Source organism: Camellia sinensis, chromosome 8 (assembly GCF_055761805.1).
Source record: "Camellia sinensis isolate YWXY chromosome 8, ASM5576180v1, whole genome shotgun sequence".
Taxonomy (NCBI): domain Eukaryota; kingdom Viridiplantae; phylum Streptophyta; class Magnoliopsida; order Ericales; family Theaceae; genus Camellia; species Camellia sinensis.
In genome coordinates, this window is record NC_138968.1 from 37,345,641 (window position 1) to 37,362,269 (window position 16,629).

The following is a 16,629-nucleotide window of genomic DNA, read 5'->3' on the forward strand; positions in this document are numbered from 1 at the left end:
AATGTAATTTTGAATATAAAACTGAATGTAAAATTGTTTTGATCATGGTGCTATTGAAGTCCGATCAACTTTGGTAGGGATATTCTACTCGACATAATCTAAAACATGACGGTTCAGATTATTGAATTGAAACCCGAAGTGGGCCCATAGTCCGAACAATAGTGACTGTTGTGCTAATGGCATAGCAGCCACCCTTTATCCGTGTATCGAAGGTATACTAACGAGAAATTCTATAATACACACTCTATTTTGGGATATGTACATCATGTGTATGAATTATGACATTTGTAATATTTGGTTATAACCTATTATGGTATTACTTATGACTTATTGTAATGTCAATAATGACCTATTATGATTATTATTTTTTTATAATCAATTTTTTTTAATATAATTATAACTTATGTAATATTTAATTATAACTCATTATTTTTTTTTAAATTATGTAATACACACTACTCATTCTTTAGATTAATCAACATTTTTGACTTATTTAATATATCTCATAAATTATAATAAAAAAAAAATTCACCAAACACTCTTACCCGAATAAAATAAAAATTTATATATAAAGGACTCAATAAATTGCTTCAAAGTAGTGTCATAATTTGTTTACCGTAAGAGTGGTGATTGAGACTCCCTTTCAACACCACCTCCACACACGTGGAGTTGGTGATTGGAGGAGAAGGCAAAAAAAAAAAAAAAAAAAACTACTGACCAATCAGAGGTCAGAGAGAGTCGTGAGAGTTACCATCTGTGGGGTCCGGATCTTTTTTCTTATCGTAAACAATCAAGCTACCTTTGTCATGACTTTGCAGAAAACTATATTGAACTCCTAATTTGTTCCCCATTTTCTTTGTTGCTGACCACTGTGCACGTGTACAGCCGTACTCAAGTTGCTAATCACATGCTCTGTATATTTATTCAATCACCCTGCAACTCCATATGAATTCATCATTACCCAAAAATAAAAAATAAATTGATGGTTTAAATTTATTTTTTTCATAAATTTTATATTTTCTCAATTTTATTTCTACCACATAAATATATTAGGGATAAATTATGAATTGATAAAGGTGAGTTCATAGCATTTTTTTTTTATATTTATTAGTTGGTTTCTCTCAAATTTAAATTTGAAGGACATGTGGAGTAAGACATATTTTATTTTGATAATTTTAATTATTTATTTTGTAAGGTTTACTCGTATATATTATTCATAAAAATTAATCAATTTGATAATCAATCATAATATTTTCATTTTATTGTCTTTCTTAAAAAAAATGAGTGTTCTATTTTAAGATATATATTGTTGTCTATTTTTTTTTTGAAAACAAATACGAAAAAATAAAAAAGTTATAATTATTATATGGACTTAAATTTTTTTTTTTTTATGGATGATATATATTGAGAGTACTACATAATGAATATTTTGAATTATTAAAATAGACTTGTTATGGGGTTGAGAATTGCTGTTGTGAGGGTTTGTAGAGGTATTTATCAAGTGTATTTTGATTATCTGAAACGATCATATTGTAAGGTTTGTCGAGTATATCATTCATATAAAAAATCAAATTAATCGGATATCTGTAACTCCATGATGAAGGCCTAATTGTTTTTCAAAAATTATTAAAATCATAGTTACCGTTTATTTTTTGAAAAACAAATGTGCTCTTATTATGAGATTACAAATGTTCAATTACTTGATTTTTTGTATGAATGATCTGCTTGGTGAATCTTACAATATTAACAATTCAAATTATTAAAAAAAGACTCGAATCACGTTCTCCATGGGCCTTACAGCAGTCACAGCAGGATTCCCAATTCCTCCCTTATCAACCTCACGAACCTCCCTAACTTGAGAGAAGCGCAACAATATATTTTACTTATTAATTTTTATTTTTGAATATTTGTTGGATATATATAATTCTTATCTTTGAATATTTGTCGATATTCTCTAACAATATTTGTGGGATATGATTTTTTATATTTATAAATATTATTAGTTTACCATAGTGGTGCAATATTTTCAATAATGCTATAATGTCCGGAAAAAAAAATATAGTCCATAATACAATTTGACAATATTGTATTCATTCTAGAGACGTTTGGGCTCCATGCAGAACAAATACAACATGACATTCCAAACAAAAAAAAAAAAATGTATATATATGGGTTAAAATTGTTTTTCATATTTTTTTGAATTGATTATATTTAATTGAATAATATATATTGCCTTTTTATTCTTCAATGAACAATTATTCCAATCAAGATCATCTGCTCCCATTTGTGCTCTTTATATCTCCAAAAGTGATATTATGAATCAATAAAATTTGAAAATTTTGTTTATAAATCCTATTTAAAGGATTTATAACTCAATAAATTCACAAAATATTCTTATACTTTATCTAGTCGCATACATTTGAATTCATATTTCAATAGATCATTTCTTATATTAGAAGTATTATGTGAACTATTTTACCCTTACAAACTTTTATTATAATATATATATATATATATAATATTGTATATAAGTATAGAAGATTATTATTCTTAGATTTCGTTTGGAAACTTCATATTTTAGCAAAAAAATTAAAGAGTCACTATAAGTTGTCGCATCACTCTCTCTACTTTTTTGTATATCTTTACTAATCGTGTTTTCTTTGCCTCAATGTGAGGGATTCACTTTATTAAAAATCTTCATTCATTATTTTACAATAAGCTCCTGCCATAAAAGAACATTTAGAAGATAAGATTAGTTGTACATGTAGACAGATGATAGAGATGATGATGGATTCGCAATAAAAATGATGATAAATCGATAATGAACAATCATTTTTTGCTATTGTTATACATAAATCGTAAGTCTATTCGTCGGTTTGTGTAGTCATCGATATTGTGTAGTTTATTTATCGGTATTATGTCGGAGTTGTTTGTTATTATGTTTATTGGTTGAACAATCATTTTTATTGCCATTAAACAATCAAAATAGTTGATTTTCGTTTATTTTTTTAAAATTTTGCTTCGTGTTTTCACGTTGCAATGTGAATGTTCACATTAGTATGAGTTTAGTTATTTTAAGGCTAGTTGTATGTTAATTATGAACTGTAAACATTTATGAACTGTAAACATTCATATTATATTTTGGTATAAATTTTATTTTTTCGAATGTTAATTGTTTTTGTCACTGCGTTTGTTGGTTGAACAATCATTTTTTGTTACCACTGAATAATTAAAATAATCGATTTGTACTTTTTTCAATTTTATTTTAGGGAAAATTACACTAACAATCCCTATAGTTTGGGATTTGTGTCACTTTGATCCCTAACTTTTTCAATTATGATACATTTGATCCTAAATTTTTAATCTCGTTCCAAATAAGTTTCAAATAAGGACAATTGAAAACATTGTTACTCCATTTGAAGCGTAAAGTCGTCATACAACTTATTTTGTGTTGATTAATTTATATGTTGTTTGAAATATAATGGCCTTTTTTTAATGAATAATGTTGAAACTTTTTGTTTGTTTTGGTTTGATTTTCAGAATCTATTTTTAGAAATTTTTTCTAAGAAATTAAAATTAAAATTGGTGAAAAAAAACTAAAAACATATCATTTTTATATAATTTTATCTTTTGGGAGGATAGAAATAATTTTTTAAAATAATTTTTTTTGATATTTATTTTTCATTAAATTAGTTTTTATTTTTTCAAAAGTCAAATATAGCGACAACTTTGATGTCATTATTAAACCAATTCATTAAATCAAAAAATTCAAAATAAAAAAATGTTTCATATATTAAACATATTGATTATATATTAAAAATTTAATAACCATCCATTACATGATAATCATCTAAAAATATCTTAACAACAAATACAACCATCTATTACATGATAACTATCCAAAAATATCAAAAAAATAACCACCCATTACATGATCATCATCCAAACACATATTAAAAATTAATTTGGTAAAAACATAAAAGATTTATCATTTTTGTATAATTTTATCTTTGGTGAGTAGAAATATTTTTTAAAAATTTTAAAATAATTTTCTGACATTTATTTTTGTCAAACTAGTTTATATTTTATTAAATTGACGACTTTATCCTTAAAATGGAGCAACATTGTCTTCCATTGTCTTTATTTGGAATGAGATACAAAATTTAGGATCAAATGTATCACAATTAAAAGGTCAGGGATTAAAGTGACACAAGTACCAAACTACAGGAACAGTTAGTGTAATTCGCCGTTTATTTTATGTTTTCACGTTGCAGTATGAATGTTCACATTGGTACGAATTTAGTTTTTTTAACTGTAGTTGTATATTAATTGTAAGCTGTGAACATTTACAATGTATTTTTGTATGAATTTTATTTTTTTTAAGGTTAGTTGTATGTTTGTTATTTATTTTGAACATTCACATTGTATTTTGGTATGTGTTTTATTTTTTTGAAGGTTAGCTATATATTTGTTACTTGTTGTGCATATTCATATTGTATTTTAGTTTCGTTTAGATTTTTTGTTACGTTATTTTTAAATTTTCACATTATAAAAAAGTGTGAAGGTAAGATATTTATTAGCTTTCATAATTTTAAAAGAGTAAGATTTTAAATATGATGCTTATTAGCTTCCATGATTTTCTCATGCTATATAGATTCTAATTCAAATGAGGTAAGTATTCAAACTAGAATGATTTTTTCCCTAAAATATAGATTTAATTTTCATTTTTTTGTGCTAAATCTAAAGTGTCTTTTGGATAGCTTAAAGACTGAATGGATTATTACATATTAGAAATTAGATTTTTGAAAAAATCTCTCATAAAATATAAAGAGACAAAAAATGATACATAAAAAGAAACAAATATTTGACTTTCAATTATTCAGTGTAATATGCGACATTACCACAAAGCCCCTTGACATAGACCCCATGTGCATGCTTGGCACAAAATAATTTTTTTAGATAGTGAAATTCATAAGACTACAAAATCTTCCAACTCGATTATTCAACCCCACATGCCCTTGAAAGTCCAAGAAATGATATGATATTTAGGTATGAATATCTTACAATGATACTGATATCTAGCAGTCAAGATGGACTTCCTCTCTCCTTCTCCTTTATAGCTTTCTCTCTCTCTCTCTTCTCTGTCTCTCTATGTGCATGTGTGTGAGAGAGAAAGAGAGAGGAGAGGGAAAACATGGCAGTGGGAATGGCAGTGGGGAGAGAAGGTGGTGGAGGGGACTACAATGGAAGGATGACTACATTTGTTGTATTGTCTTGCATGATGGCTGCCATGGGAGGAGTCATCTTTGGCTATGATATTGGAATTTCAGGTCTCTCTTCTCTATAACCCTTTATTTTATTTATTTTGTTATATGAATAATCAACATATATTGATTAACAGAGTAGTTAATAATATGTTATATGGTGAAAATGAAATATTCCAGAGGTAAAAAAATAAAATAAAATAAAATATTTGACATGGTTCCTTTCTGCAATACTCTCTGTGTATTTTGTTTTTGGCAGTTTTAATATGTATTTGAACAATAAGTTTAGGGAAAAAAAAATAAAAATATCGATAGGGGGGATCTTTTAAAAATAAATTTCACCAATAAATTTTGTAAATTTTATTTATGTATTTTATGTGCTCGACTTTGTGCCTAGTTTGTGTGTTGATATTGTTAATGATGTCCCTTCATGACGTGTCAGATCATGATTTGCAGATTCACTCTCCCCCTCTATCTCTCTCTGTCAAATCAACATGTGGTTTTTTTGGGGTCAAAATTAACATATGGTTTACTTCAGGATGGCAAATGTTTGGTTATGCTTTTATTTTCAAAAATGTGATTTTTTATTAAATTTTTATTATCATTATGAGATCATGTTAATAAATATAAGTGAATTCCATTAAATTTTTTTTTTTAGAAATTTTGTTTGGCTAACTGTTCTGAAAATTATTTTCAGCAATTTCTTTGAAAGAAACAATCCATTTTTAAAGAAACATCAAAAAAGTAATTGTTCACAAATTTTCAAAACTTATTTTTGTAAAAACAATTAAAATGATTTTAACTTTTGAACTTTTCATTGTTTTATTTTTCAAAATACTAAAACTAAAATAAAATCCGAAGACAATATTTGTCACACCCCTTAGGAATTTGAAAAGAAAGAAAGAATAAGAATATTTTCTTTTACAATGCCACAATAAACAACTTAAGCTTCTAAATCTTTCTTTCTTTAATTTGTCAATAGTGACGTTCCTTTTAATAGTAAAACATTGTTGGTATATATCTAATATGGCTTGGTGGGATTTTGTCGAGATTGTTTGAGATAACTTAAATAAGTTATATTTATTTTTGAATATTTTTGTTTTTAGTGATTTTTTAAAAAATTATATCAATTTTTTTTTTAAAAAACTTTTCCGGTTCTCTTTACGTAAATGAATCTAAAAAAAATTAGAAGTTCAAAATAAGTCAAAAAATTTCATTGCTTTTTGCTTATTTTTATTTTTCCTGATTTTTTTTTTTTAAATTCAGTTCATTCAGTAAAGTATAATATAAAAACCTAAAACTTTTTGAATTTTTTTTTTAAAAAAAATTCGCTAAAAAAGAAAATAAGTCGACAAAAAAGTTATTAAAAAAGCAAATGCCAAATACTCAAGTTAGCATTACGCTGTATTTAGTTGGGGGATTTGGAAAGGGAAAGAGAAAAGTTAGGTGAAATGTGAATAAAATTTACTTACATTTCACCTAGTTTCACACACATTTTTCCTTTCCCTTTCCAAATTCTTTCCCAAATCCCTCAACCAAACACAGTCTTATAGTTCCCCACTATCATATTGAATTCTACTTCTTATTATATATATGTAAACGCTTAAACAATTTTACTGAGATATGCAAGGTAAATAAAATTGTGTGAAGGTGGAGTGACCTCCATGGAGTCATTTCTAAAGAAATTCTTCCCAGAGGTGTATACTAGAATGAAAGAGGACACCAAGATAAGCAACTACTGCAAATTTGACAGCCAATTGTTGACCTCATTCACATCCTCCCTCTATGTGGCCGGACTCATTGCTTCATTCTTTGCCTCATCAATCACAAAGGCCTTTGGCCGTAAACCATCAATCCTTGTTGGTGGAGCTGCTTTCCTTGCCGGTGCAGCCCTTGGTGGTGCAGCTTTTAATGTCTACATGCTCATATTTGGTCGTGTCTTGCTTGGTGTTGGGGTTGGCTTTGCAAACCAGGTATTTAGCTACACTATGCATTTGTTATAGTTGAAATTTGATTGTAATTGTCTTTAATGATCAATTTTTTAAGGTTACTTTAGCCTTTTTGATATTGCATAACAAAAGAACGTGAGTGAACAAAACAAGTCACAATCAATTAGGCCTTGTTTGTCATCCTCTAAAAAAGTCAAAATGCTAAAAAGTCACTATCCTATTTAAGTCATGTCATCTTATTTAAGTCACATTACCTCTCCACCACATAACTTCAAACCTAACTCATATTTCATAAAAAGTCAAAAAGTGCACTTATTTAGAATATTTCAAACAAGCCCTTAGTTTGTTTTGATAGAAAACAATTTTCTTCCATATGAACCTTTTTTTCAATGGAAATATTTTCATGTGTTTGGCTGTCATCCTAAAAATGATGGCGCTTGGTTGTGGTGGTACGGGTGGTGGTAATGCTATGATGGTGGTGACATTGTTAGTAGTGTGGTGGTGGTACAATAGTGTGATGGTGGTGCTAGTATAATGGTAGTAACAATGGTGATGCATCTAGTTGATCTTGTCAGTTTAAAAAACATTTTCCTCTTAAATTAACCTATTTTCTATTGATCACAAAAAATATTTTTTATTGATTTTTATTTTCTATCTTATCTTCTTTTTTCTTTTCTTTTTTTTAACAAATTTTCTGTCTTATCAAACACAAAATAATGCGTAAAATGTTTAGGACGTTCTTTCTTTTTGTATTAGACCTCTCTGATAGCCTACTTCACCATGTTAGCAACAAGTCTACTAGGAGTAATTATAATGTTCACTCCTGAAGAAAAAGAATGACATCATCATTAAATTGAAAGAAAAAATGCAAGACAATTAGATGGTTCTTCTTCTTCTTCTTCTTCCTTTTTGTGTGTGTGTGTGTGTGAAAATCTATATTTGGTTAACATGTGACATTACTGTGCTTGTTTTGTAGTCAGTTCCACTATATCTATCCGAAATGGCTCCACCCAGATATAGAGGAGCAATCAACAATGGTTTCCAATTTAGCGTCGGCATTGGGGCTCTAGCAGCAAATCTCATCAATTACGGTACTGAAAAGATCAGCGGCGGATGGGGCTGGAGAATCTCCCTAGCCATGGCGGCAGTCCCTGCTTCAATTTTAACTCTAGGAGCATTTTTCCTCCCGGAAACACCTAATAGCCTAATTCAACGAAGCAACAATCTTCAACAAGCAAAATCGATGCTGCAACGAGTCAGAGGCACTGAAGATGTCCAAGCCGAGCTAGATGATCTCATAAAAGCAAGTGATTTATCAAAAACCATCAAACACCCATTCAAGAAAATCCTGGAAAGGAAATATAGGCCTCAACTGGTCATGTCAATAGCCATTCCATTCTTTCAACAAGTAACTGGGATCAATGTCATCGCTTTCTATGCTCCAGTTCTTTTTCGGACGATTGGCCTAGGTGAAAGCGCGTCGCTTATGTCATCAATTGTGACAGGGCTTGTGGGTACAGGCTCAACTTTCATATCAATGTTGATAGTAGACAAATATGGCAGAAGAGCTCTACTCATAGTTGGAGGAGTACAAATGTTGATCTCACAAATAATGGTTGGAGCCTTTTTGTTGACTCAGCTAGGGGACCATGGAGGGGTCAGCAGAGGGTATGCTCTTGTGGTCATACTTTCAATTTGCATCTATGTTGCTGGGTTCGGCTGGTCTTGGGGTCCATTGGGATGGCTAATTCCAAGTGAAATTTTCCCTCTGGAGATACGATCAGCCGGGCAAAGTATCAATGTGGCAGTGAACTTTCTCTTCACTTTCATTGTTGCTCAGACTTTTTTGTCCATGCTCTGCCACTTCAAGTCTTGGATTTTCTTCTTCTTCGGGGGGTGGGTCGTGGTGATGACCGGATTTGTTTACATGTTTTTGCCAGAGACTAAGAATGTGCCGATTGAACAGATGGACGGAGTGTGGAGGGAACATTGGTTTTGGAAGAGATTTGTAGGGGAAGAGAATGAACAGAGTAAGAATTTAGATGCAGGGAAATGATGATCAAGACAGAAAATGAAACTCAATCCTTAGAATTCAGTTGTTCAAAAATTTTGCTCTTTTTTTTTTATTATTATTTTTTTTAACAAAAAAATAGGGAAAGGAAATGGCAAATGAGTAACTCATCTACCAGGCCAACCCTTGGTCTTGATGTTGCTCTTTTTCAACTAGCTAGTACACAATCCAAAAAATAGTACATGTTACTATATCTACTCAAAGATCAAATAATTCTTAAATCCATGTTTAGCTTAACTCTTGGTTAAATGATAAGGCAACATTTTGAATGGATGGCATGAAGGATTAGTCTTTTGTCTTTTGTTCATGAACTTAATTTTGTTTTTCTTTTCACAAGAGATAAATGAACCAAGAATCATTCGAAAGGGTTCAACTTGTCTCATGTTTGAGATGAAGATTGGACCGTCCAGTCCGGCCCATGGGTCTTTTTTTGGGTCATATTTCGATAATTTGAACCGTAAAATGTGTAGAACTGGTCAAGTACTATATCTCTGTAAAAAATCATGTTGATCGAATATCGATGCTATTTGATCGGATTAGATTTCTATTAACCGTTTATTTTTTCACCATCCATTTTTTTTAATACAAATCTAATCCGATCAAATAGCTATTGATTTCCGATCAAAGTGATTTTTTACAGAGATATAGTACTTGACGAGTTTTACATATTAAACGGTTCAGATTATCAAAAAGATGCCAAAAAATAGGTCCATGAGCCGGACTAGATGGTCCAATCTTGATCTCAAACATGAGAAAAGCTGGATCCATTGAAAATTACGACCCTATTTTGGTGTTAGTTTTAGGAGTTAAAGTTAGCATTAGATTGGAATTTTTGACAAGTGGCCACCATTCTCTTTTTTTCTTTAATATTCCTTCTAATCAGAACCAATGTATCTTCGCAATCTATCTGTCTTTATTCATGATCATGTTGGATATTCAGGAAGGAATGGAGATAGGAATGGCAATGGGGGGCAATGGGGTGGATATTAATTCCCCATCCCCATTCCCCTATAATAAATTTTCCCCATTCCCCATTCCCCATTCCCCATGGGTACCACCCTCCCCATTTTTTAATGGGTATGGATTTTCCCCAACCCACTTTAATCCCCATTTTTATTTTTTATATTTAATGTTAACAACCACTTTTTTCTTTTTTTTTTTTTTTTTTTTTTTTTTTTTTTTTTTTTTTTTTTTTAAGGTTCACAACAAAAACTAAATATACCTTCAATCTTTTTTCTTTCTTTTTAAATATATTTAATGTTAACAATTTTTTTTTTTTATTTATTTTTTATTTTTTTTTAACAAAAAAAATATATTTAGCTTTGGTAAAAAAAAAATTTATATATTGGATGAGTTACCTACTCTTTAAAATATATATATTTAAATTATAACCAAAACTAAATATATATTTAATTTTTTTTTTTTTAAAGATTCACAACCAAAACTAAATATATAAATTATAACAAAGTCAGAACCTTTAGCTCTTCCAACCATGTAGTTCCATGTATAATTGATAACCATCAATTAATTACCTTAAATATTGCAGCGATATGGCAAACGATTGGAAGTTGTTTTCTTTTCAGAATTTAAATTTTTTTTTTTTTAAAAAAGTATAAATGGAAATAAAGTTTCCACACATGGAGTATATAACAAAGTCAGAACCTTTATAAAAAAGTCAGAACCTTTAAATTTATATAACAAAGTCAGAACCTTTATAAAAAAAAATTAAATATATATTTAGCTTTGGTAAAAAAAAATTAAATATATATTTAGCTTTGGTAAAAAAAAAGAAAAAAAAATTAAATATATATTTAGCTTTGGTTGTGAATCTTAAAAAAAAAAAAAATGGTTGTGAACCTTAAAAAAAATTAAAAAAAGGAAAAAAATTAAATGTATATTTAGCTTTTGTTGTGAATCTTAAAAATTAAAAAAAAAATGGTTGTGAACCTTAAAAATAAAAAAAAAAAAAGATTGGACGTATATTTAGCTTTGGTTGTGGATCTTAAAAAAAAAAAAAAAAAAAAAAAAAAAAAAAAAAAAAAAAAAAAAAAAAAATTGGTTGTGAACCTGAAAAAATAAATAAATAAAAAAAGAAAAAAGATTGAATGTATATTTAGTTTTAGTTGTGAATCTTAAAAAAAAAAAAAAAAAAAAAAAAAAAAAAAAAAAAAAAAAAACATATGGGGAAATTAGTGGGTACCCATCCCCAACCCATCCCCTGTGGATATTTAAAGAATATCACCTACCCTACCCAATGGATAAGAAAAAGAGGGGAAAACCCATGTATTTGGGTTGGGTCTCCATGGATACCCACAGGGTAGGTTATCCATTGCCATCCCTAAATGGAGATGCTGTTGGCTTCGTGGAGATCACGGGTCTTATTTTGATGGTTTAAATTATTTGTTTTGTCCGATTATTCGTGTAGGTTAATTATGAAAAAAATTAAATTGATCTGATAATCGCAACCAATGATTTTAATGAATTTGTTAGCTAAATATATGGATGATTTTTATGTTTACAAAATCATCAAAACATGTGGATATGGTTGTCATATAATCTGATTTTTCTCATAGATGATCTATACACATATCTATCTATACCATTATTAAGTGAAGTCTATACTAGTTTAGTGAAATCCCCTTCTGCTTATGCCATGTGGCAACTTTATATGTGCTAAATAAATAAATTATTATATACAGCATAATCAAGTTTTGAACCCAAGACCTTGAGTTTCATTAAGTACATACTTATCAATTAAGCAACACACATATTATACTATTAAATTATTTATTATTTGTTTTTATTATTAGTTATCTGAATTGCACACACATCGTGTACCACCGGCTAATTTAAATAAAATAAATCGTACAAATCGTTGAAATGGGACCGTGGTGGAACTCAAACCGATTGAGAAATTGTGAGAACTTTTTCCGTTAAAGTAGGGAGGGTGAAGGCCGCATTTGTGAATCGGTTTGAACTCACCCGCATGTATGCGGTTTGAGAAAAATTCAACCTGCAACCGTCAACAGTGCAGGTTGCGGTTTGTGTAGATAGGGTTTGCGAATGTGCGGGTGATTTGCGGATTGGACTTTTTCTTTTAAAAATTTATTTTGGAGCCTTTTTTTTCCCCATTTTATAAATATTTATTTTGGGCCCTTTTTCCCCCATTTTAAAAAATGCTCCAACATTAATAATTAATGAATTAAAACTTATAAACTTAAAAACACAACAAAATCAATTCCTAACACAAACAAATCATTCAAAATCCTAAACTTTTAAATTAAATCATAAACTAACACAAGCGCATCTTTCAAAATCCTAAACTAGATCATCAATCTCATTCACTATCTACTATATAATAATACAATTAAAATAAAATCATCTAAAATCCTAAGCTTACCTAAAAGTAATTCTTCGTTAACTTTTACATTCATCCAAAATGCAATAATCAGGTTTTTTAAAAAAAAAAGTCATGGGTTCTTGCGGGTGCGGGTTAAACTCGCAACCCGCAATCATGCCATATTCCAAACCACATCCGCCTGCATTGTGTCTCCGAAACCGCTCATTTGTATGCAGATTGGTTTGGGCTAAGTGAGTTGTGTGGTTCAAATAACCCTATACCTAACCCTAATTCTAACCTTATTATTAATCCACATATATTAAGTAATTATCAGAATTAAATTTTAAATTAACTTTCAGAGAAAGTGAGAATTATAGATTTTTAGCTATTGATAGATTCAAATTCATGATTTCTTAAATAAGGGTCACTGGTAGACAAATTTATTTATTTATTTTGAACTCAACTCGTTAGACAATTTGAAATAGGGAAATTATATCATATGCACCTTTGGTTAAGACTTTTACATTTTTTGTTACGATCTATTATATTGTTAGTTATGACACCTTGTACCGTTAGTTATAATATTATTTTGATTATGATTCAAGAATTTTGTTTGGTTATACGTCCTGTGATGTTTGGTTATGTAACTCAAATTTTTTTTTTTTTAATTATGACTCCCATAATATTAAATTATGTCATTTGTGATAATTACATATAGTAGCATTACCTTTGAAACAACTTAGTTGGTCTATTTAGATGAAAATAATTTACAAATTTAATCACCATCGCTTTTTAGAAAATTGAGTTTTTTATTTGTTTTTTATTTTTCATATATTTTTTTAATTTTTTTTTTAGTGAAAATTTTAAATTTTTTATGATTTTTTTTTTAGATACACCTAATAAATACGCTTAAAAGGTATAATATTTGTTAAAAAAACTTTTAAAAAAATCACCAAATAAAAAAATACAAAAAAAAAAAAACAATTCAATACAGTTTTGTATTTTATTGCATTCAATAAATACGCTTAAAGATTTTTTGTATAATTTTTTTGCTTTTTAAGTATATTAAGATTAAGTGAATCTAAAAACTTAAAAAATTAATTAAAATATTTTAAAATGTCATTAAAAATATAAATATGAATTGAAAACTTAAAATTTTTTTTTTTGAAAACTAAAAATAAACCGGGTGAATACCATCCAAAAAGTGTGTTGGATTATATATAGTACAAATTCATAGTATCCAGTCTTAAAAGAGATATATACTATAAAAAATGTTGTGTTATTTTATAATAAAAATTATAAAGGGATGAATTCATAATGAATGTCCTTAAAGCAATGGTTATGCACTATTATGGTTATGTTATGAATGTTGTGATTAATTAATAGTGTGGTGAAAATGTTATGAATAATTTGTAGTGAATAATGTTGCACACTAATTTGGTAAGAAAAGTTATAAGATGTTGTGGAACTAATTACAAAATGTTGTGATTTTATTTGATAAGGTGCATATGATTTATTCATTTTTAACTACTGCATAACATAATAGTTTCCTTAGATATATATGAGCAATTGTGAATAAAAATCTTTTTCTAACTATATGTATATATGGCTCTTGGTTAGTACAGTTTATTGGGTTGTTTATAATTTTTCTTTATTTATTCATATAAGAAATATGATGTTAGATAAGTTAATTGTCTAAAATTTAGGGGAGAGATATACTAATTTTTAAAAAAATTAATTTTCAGTTTAAAAAGAAAAGTTTCACTGAACATACTATCATGGGCCAATCAAATTTGTGTTGCTAATTTTGTTGAAGCCTTGATGGGTGCAGAGTAGTCACAATTGCATGTTTCGAGATTCATTTTGTTAATATAAATTGCTCATTTTTTTTATAATATAACGAGTAAAAAATAATTATAAAAGATTAAGTTTATCAGATATTAATAATCGTTTCATTATATCACATTTGTATTTAGTTTTATATTTTAAATTATACTTATAATTTATTTTTATATCTACGAATATAATTTGATGAAAAAATTGTCAATCGTTCTCTTGAGTAGACCCTTCGTTCAAACTATATCTGATTATATTTACTTAATTTTTTATATGTACTGCTTGATATATGTTAACACTCCATTTGAATTGAAGGGTTTGGTGAGAAAAGAAAAGAAATTATGAGAATAGGAAACTCCTAGAAAATGGTGAGATGGTGAGAAAAGAACTCTCACCAAAACTTGTTTTGTTTTTCACCAAAAGTAGTGAGATTTGGTAAGAAAAGAAATGGATTTAATGAAACTTTTCTAAAATACCAAAATTACTCCATGGTGGAAGCTAAAAAAATAATTTATGAATATGGAAGGTTACTTTGATAAAATAAAACAAAAATTTCCCTTTTCTCTTCTCTTATTTACTCTATCTAAACAACATTGGTGTTAAAAAAAAAAAAAAAAAAAAAAAATTAAATTTTCTTATTTTTTATTCATCCAAATTCTATAATGAGAAATTGTAATTATTATTATTTTTTCACCTTACGATCCAAAATCGAGTTTAAGGTTAAGGACTCCTTCAAGCATCTCGAATGATTAAAATCAAAATGGCCTTGTCAAAGTTATTTGACATAGCCATTTTTTGGTTTGTTATAATGTACAAAAATTAATTTTTAAGTATACCATTCCAATAGAAATTTGCTATTTGGGCACAATTGTTTGTCAAATTTAACTATTCAATGTTAAAGTCATGGAAATTGGGATGATTTCAACCCAACCCAATCAAATCCAACCTTTGGCAACCAGATGACTTTGCCAAACATTGAGTCTTGTTATTTTTTGATTAGATCATTATAGCATTAATTTTGTAAAGCAAAGTCATTTTTTTAAACTTTGGTATCACCAATGGGCACATTGAAGATGCCTTTAGCCAAATGCATAAAAACTTTTTTTTAGATAAATTAAAAACACACTCTTTAAAATTTGTTTAAAATATAAATTGTCTCTTATAATTTTAAAAATTAAATCCCACCACTTGATGCTTACAATCTCATAACAATTAGTCTATTTTATTAATAAATTATCAAGTTAATTAATAATTTTTAATGATATTAAAAATTTATTTCAATTAATAATTAAAATAATTTTATTATTTTATAAGAGAATAGTTAAGAATTTTATTTTTAATTAACTCTGTTAAATAAAAAATTACAATAAGTAAACATTTGTAATTTTTTAAATCACAAAACATAATTTATGTTTCAAATAAATCTTAGGCAAAATTACCTATTCCTCCCTCGAGGTTTAACGAAATTATAGAATCCCCTTGACATTTCAAAAATTACATCCCATCCCCATTGCAATTAATACCATTGACGAATATCATAAATTGACTAAAATGTCCTTTTGACAAATAAGAGCAAATTACTTACACCCTCTCAAGGTTTAGCTAAATTACAGATTCCTCCTTGAGATTTAGTTATATTATTATTTTTAAATAAGTTATGAAATGCAAAATTAAAATGAAAAAACACTATCACACTACAAAAAATTAATGTATTAGAGACTAAAATTTAGAGACAAAATTATGTTTAGGAGACCAAATATTTTTATTGCGAAAAGTATCGTTGTTATATTTTTAGTAACGAAAATTTAATATTAATGGTTAATTATTATCTTTTTGGTGTCAAATTTTTTATTTCAAAAAATAAACCATTTTGAGACTAAATTATTTTGTCCCTAAAAGTCTATTTATTATTGATATTTTTAAAATTTTATCGCTAAAAGTCTTATTTTTGACTTTTTAGTGATTATCTTAACGACGATAGAAATTAGTCTATAAATGTATTTTGTAACAAAATTTTCACTTTTAGAGATCAAAAAAATTGGTCTCTAAAACTCTTATATGTTGTAGTGTCAGATGGTGAAAATATCATAAAATTAACAAATAATTAAATAAGTTAAAAACATAAGAAATGACTTGTAAAAAAATTCTAAGAATATGTTTGGTTTGATT

General features: G+C 27.9%; 1 protein-coding gene across 1 annotated transcript; it reads left to right on the forward strand.

Annotated features, from left to right (window-relative positions):
- The first annotated feature begins 4,564 nt into the window (after positions 1–4,564).
- LOC114314894 (hexose carrier protein HEX6) lies at positions 4,565–9,566 on the forward strand. The gene is made up of 3 exons (XM_028261423.2): positions 4,565–5,330; positions 6,915–7,237; positions 8,190–9,566. Exons 1-3 carry the CDS (start codon positions 5,195–5,197, stop codon positions 9,267–9,269), a joined length of 1,539 nt encoding a protein of 512 aa, XP_028117224.2. The 5' UTR covers positions 4,565–5,194; the 3' UTR covers positions 9,270–9,566.
- Positions 9,567–16,629: the final 7,063 nt, after the last annotated feature.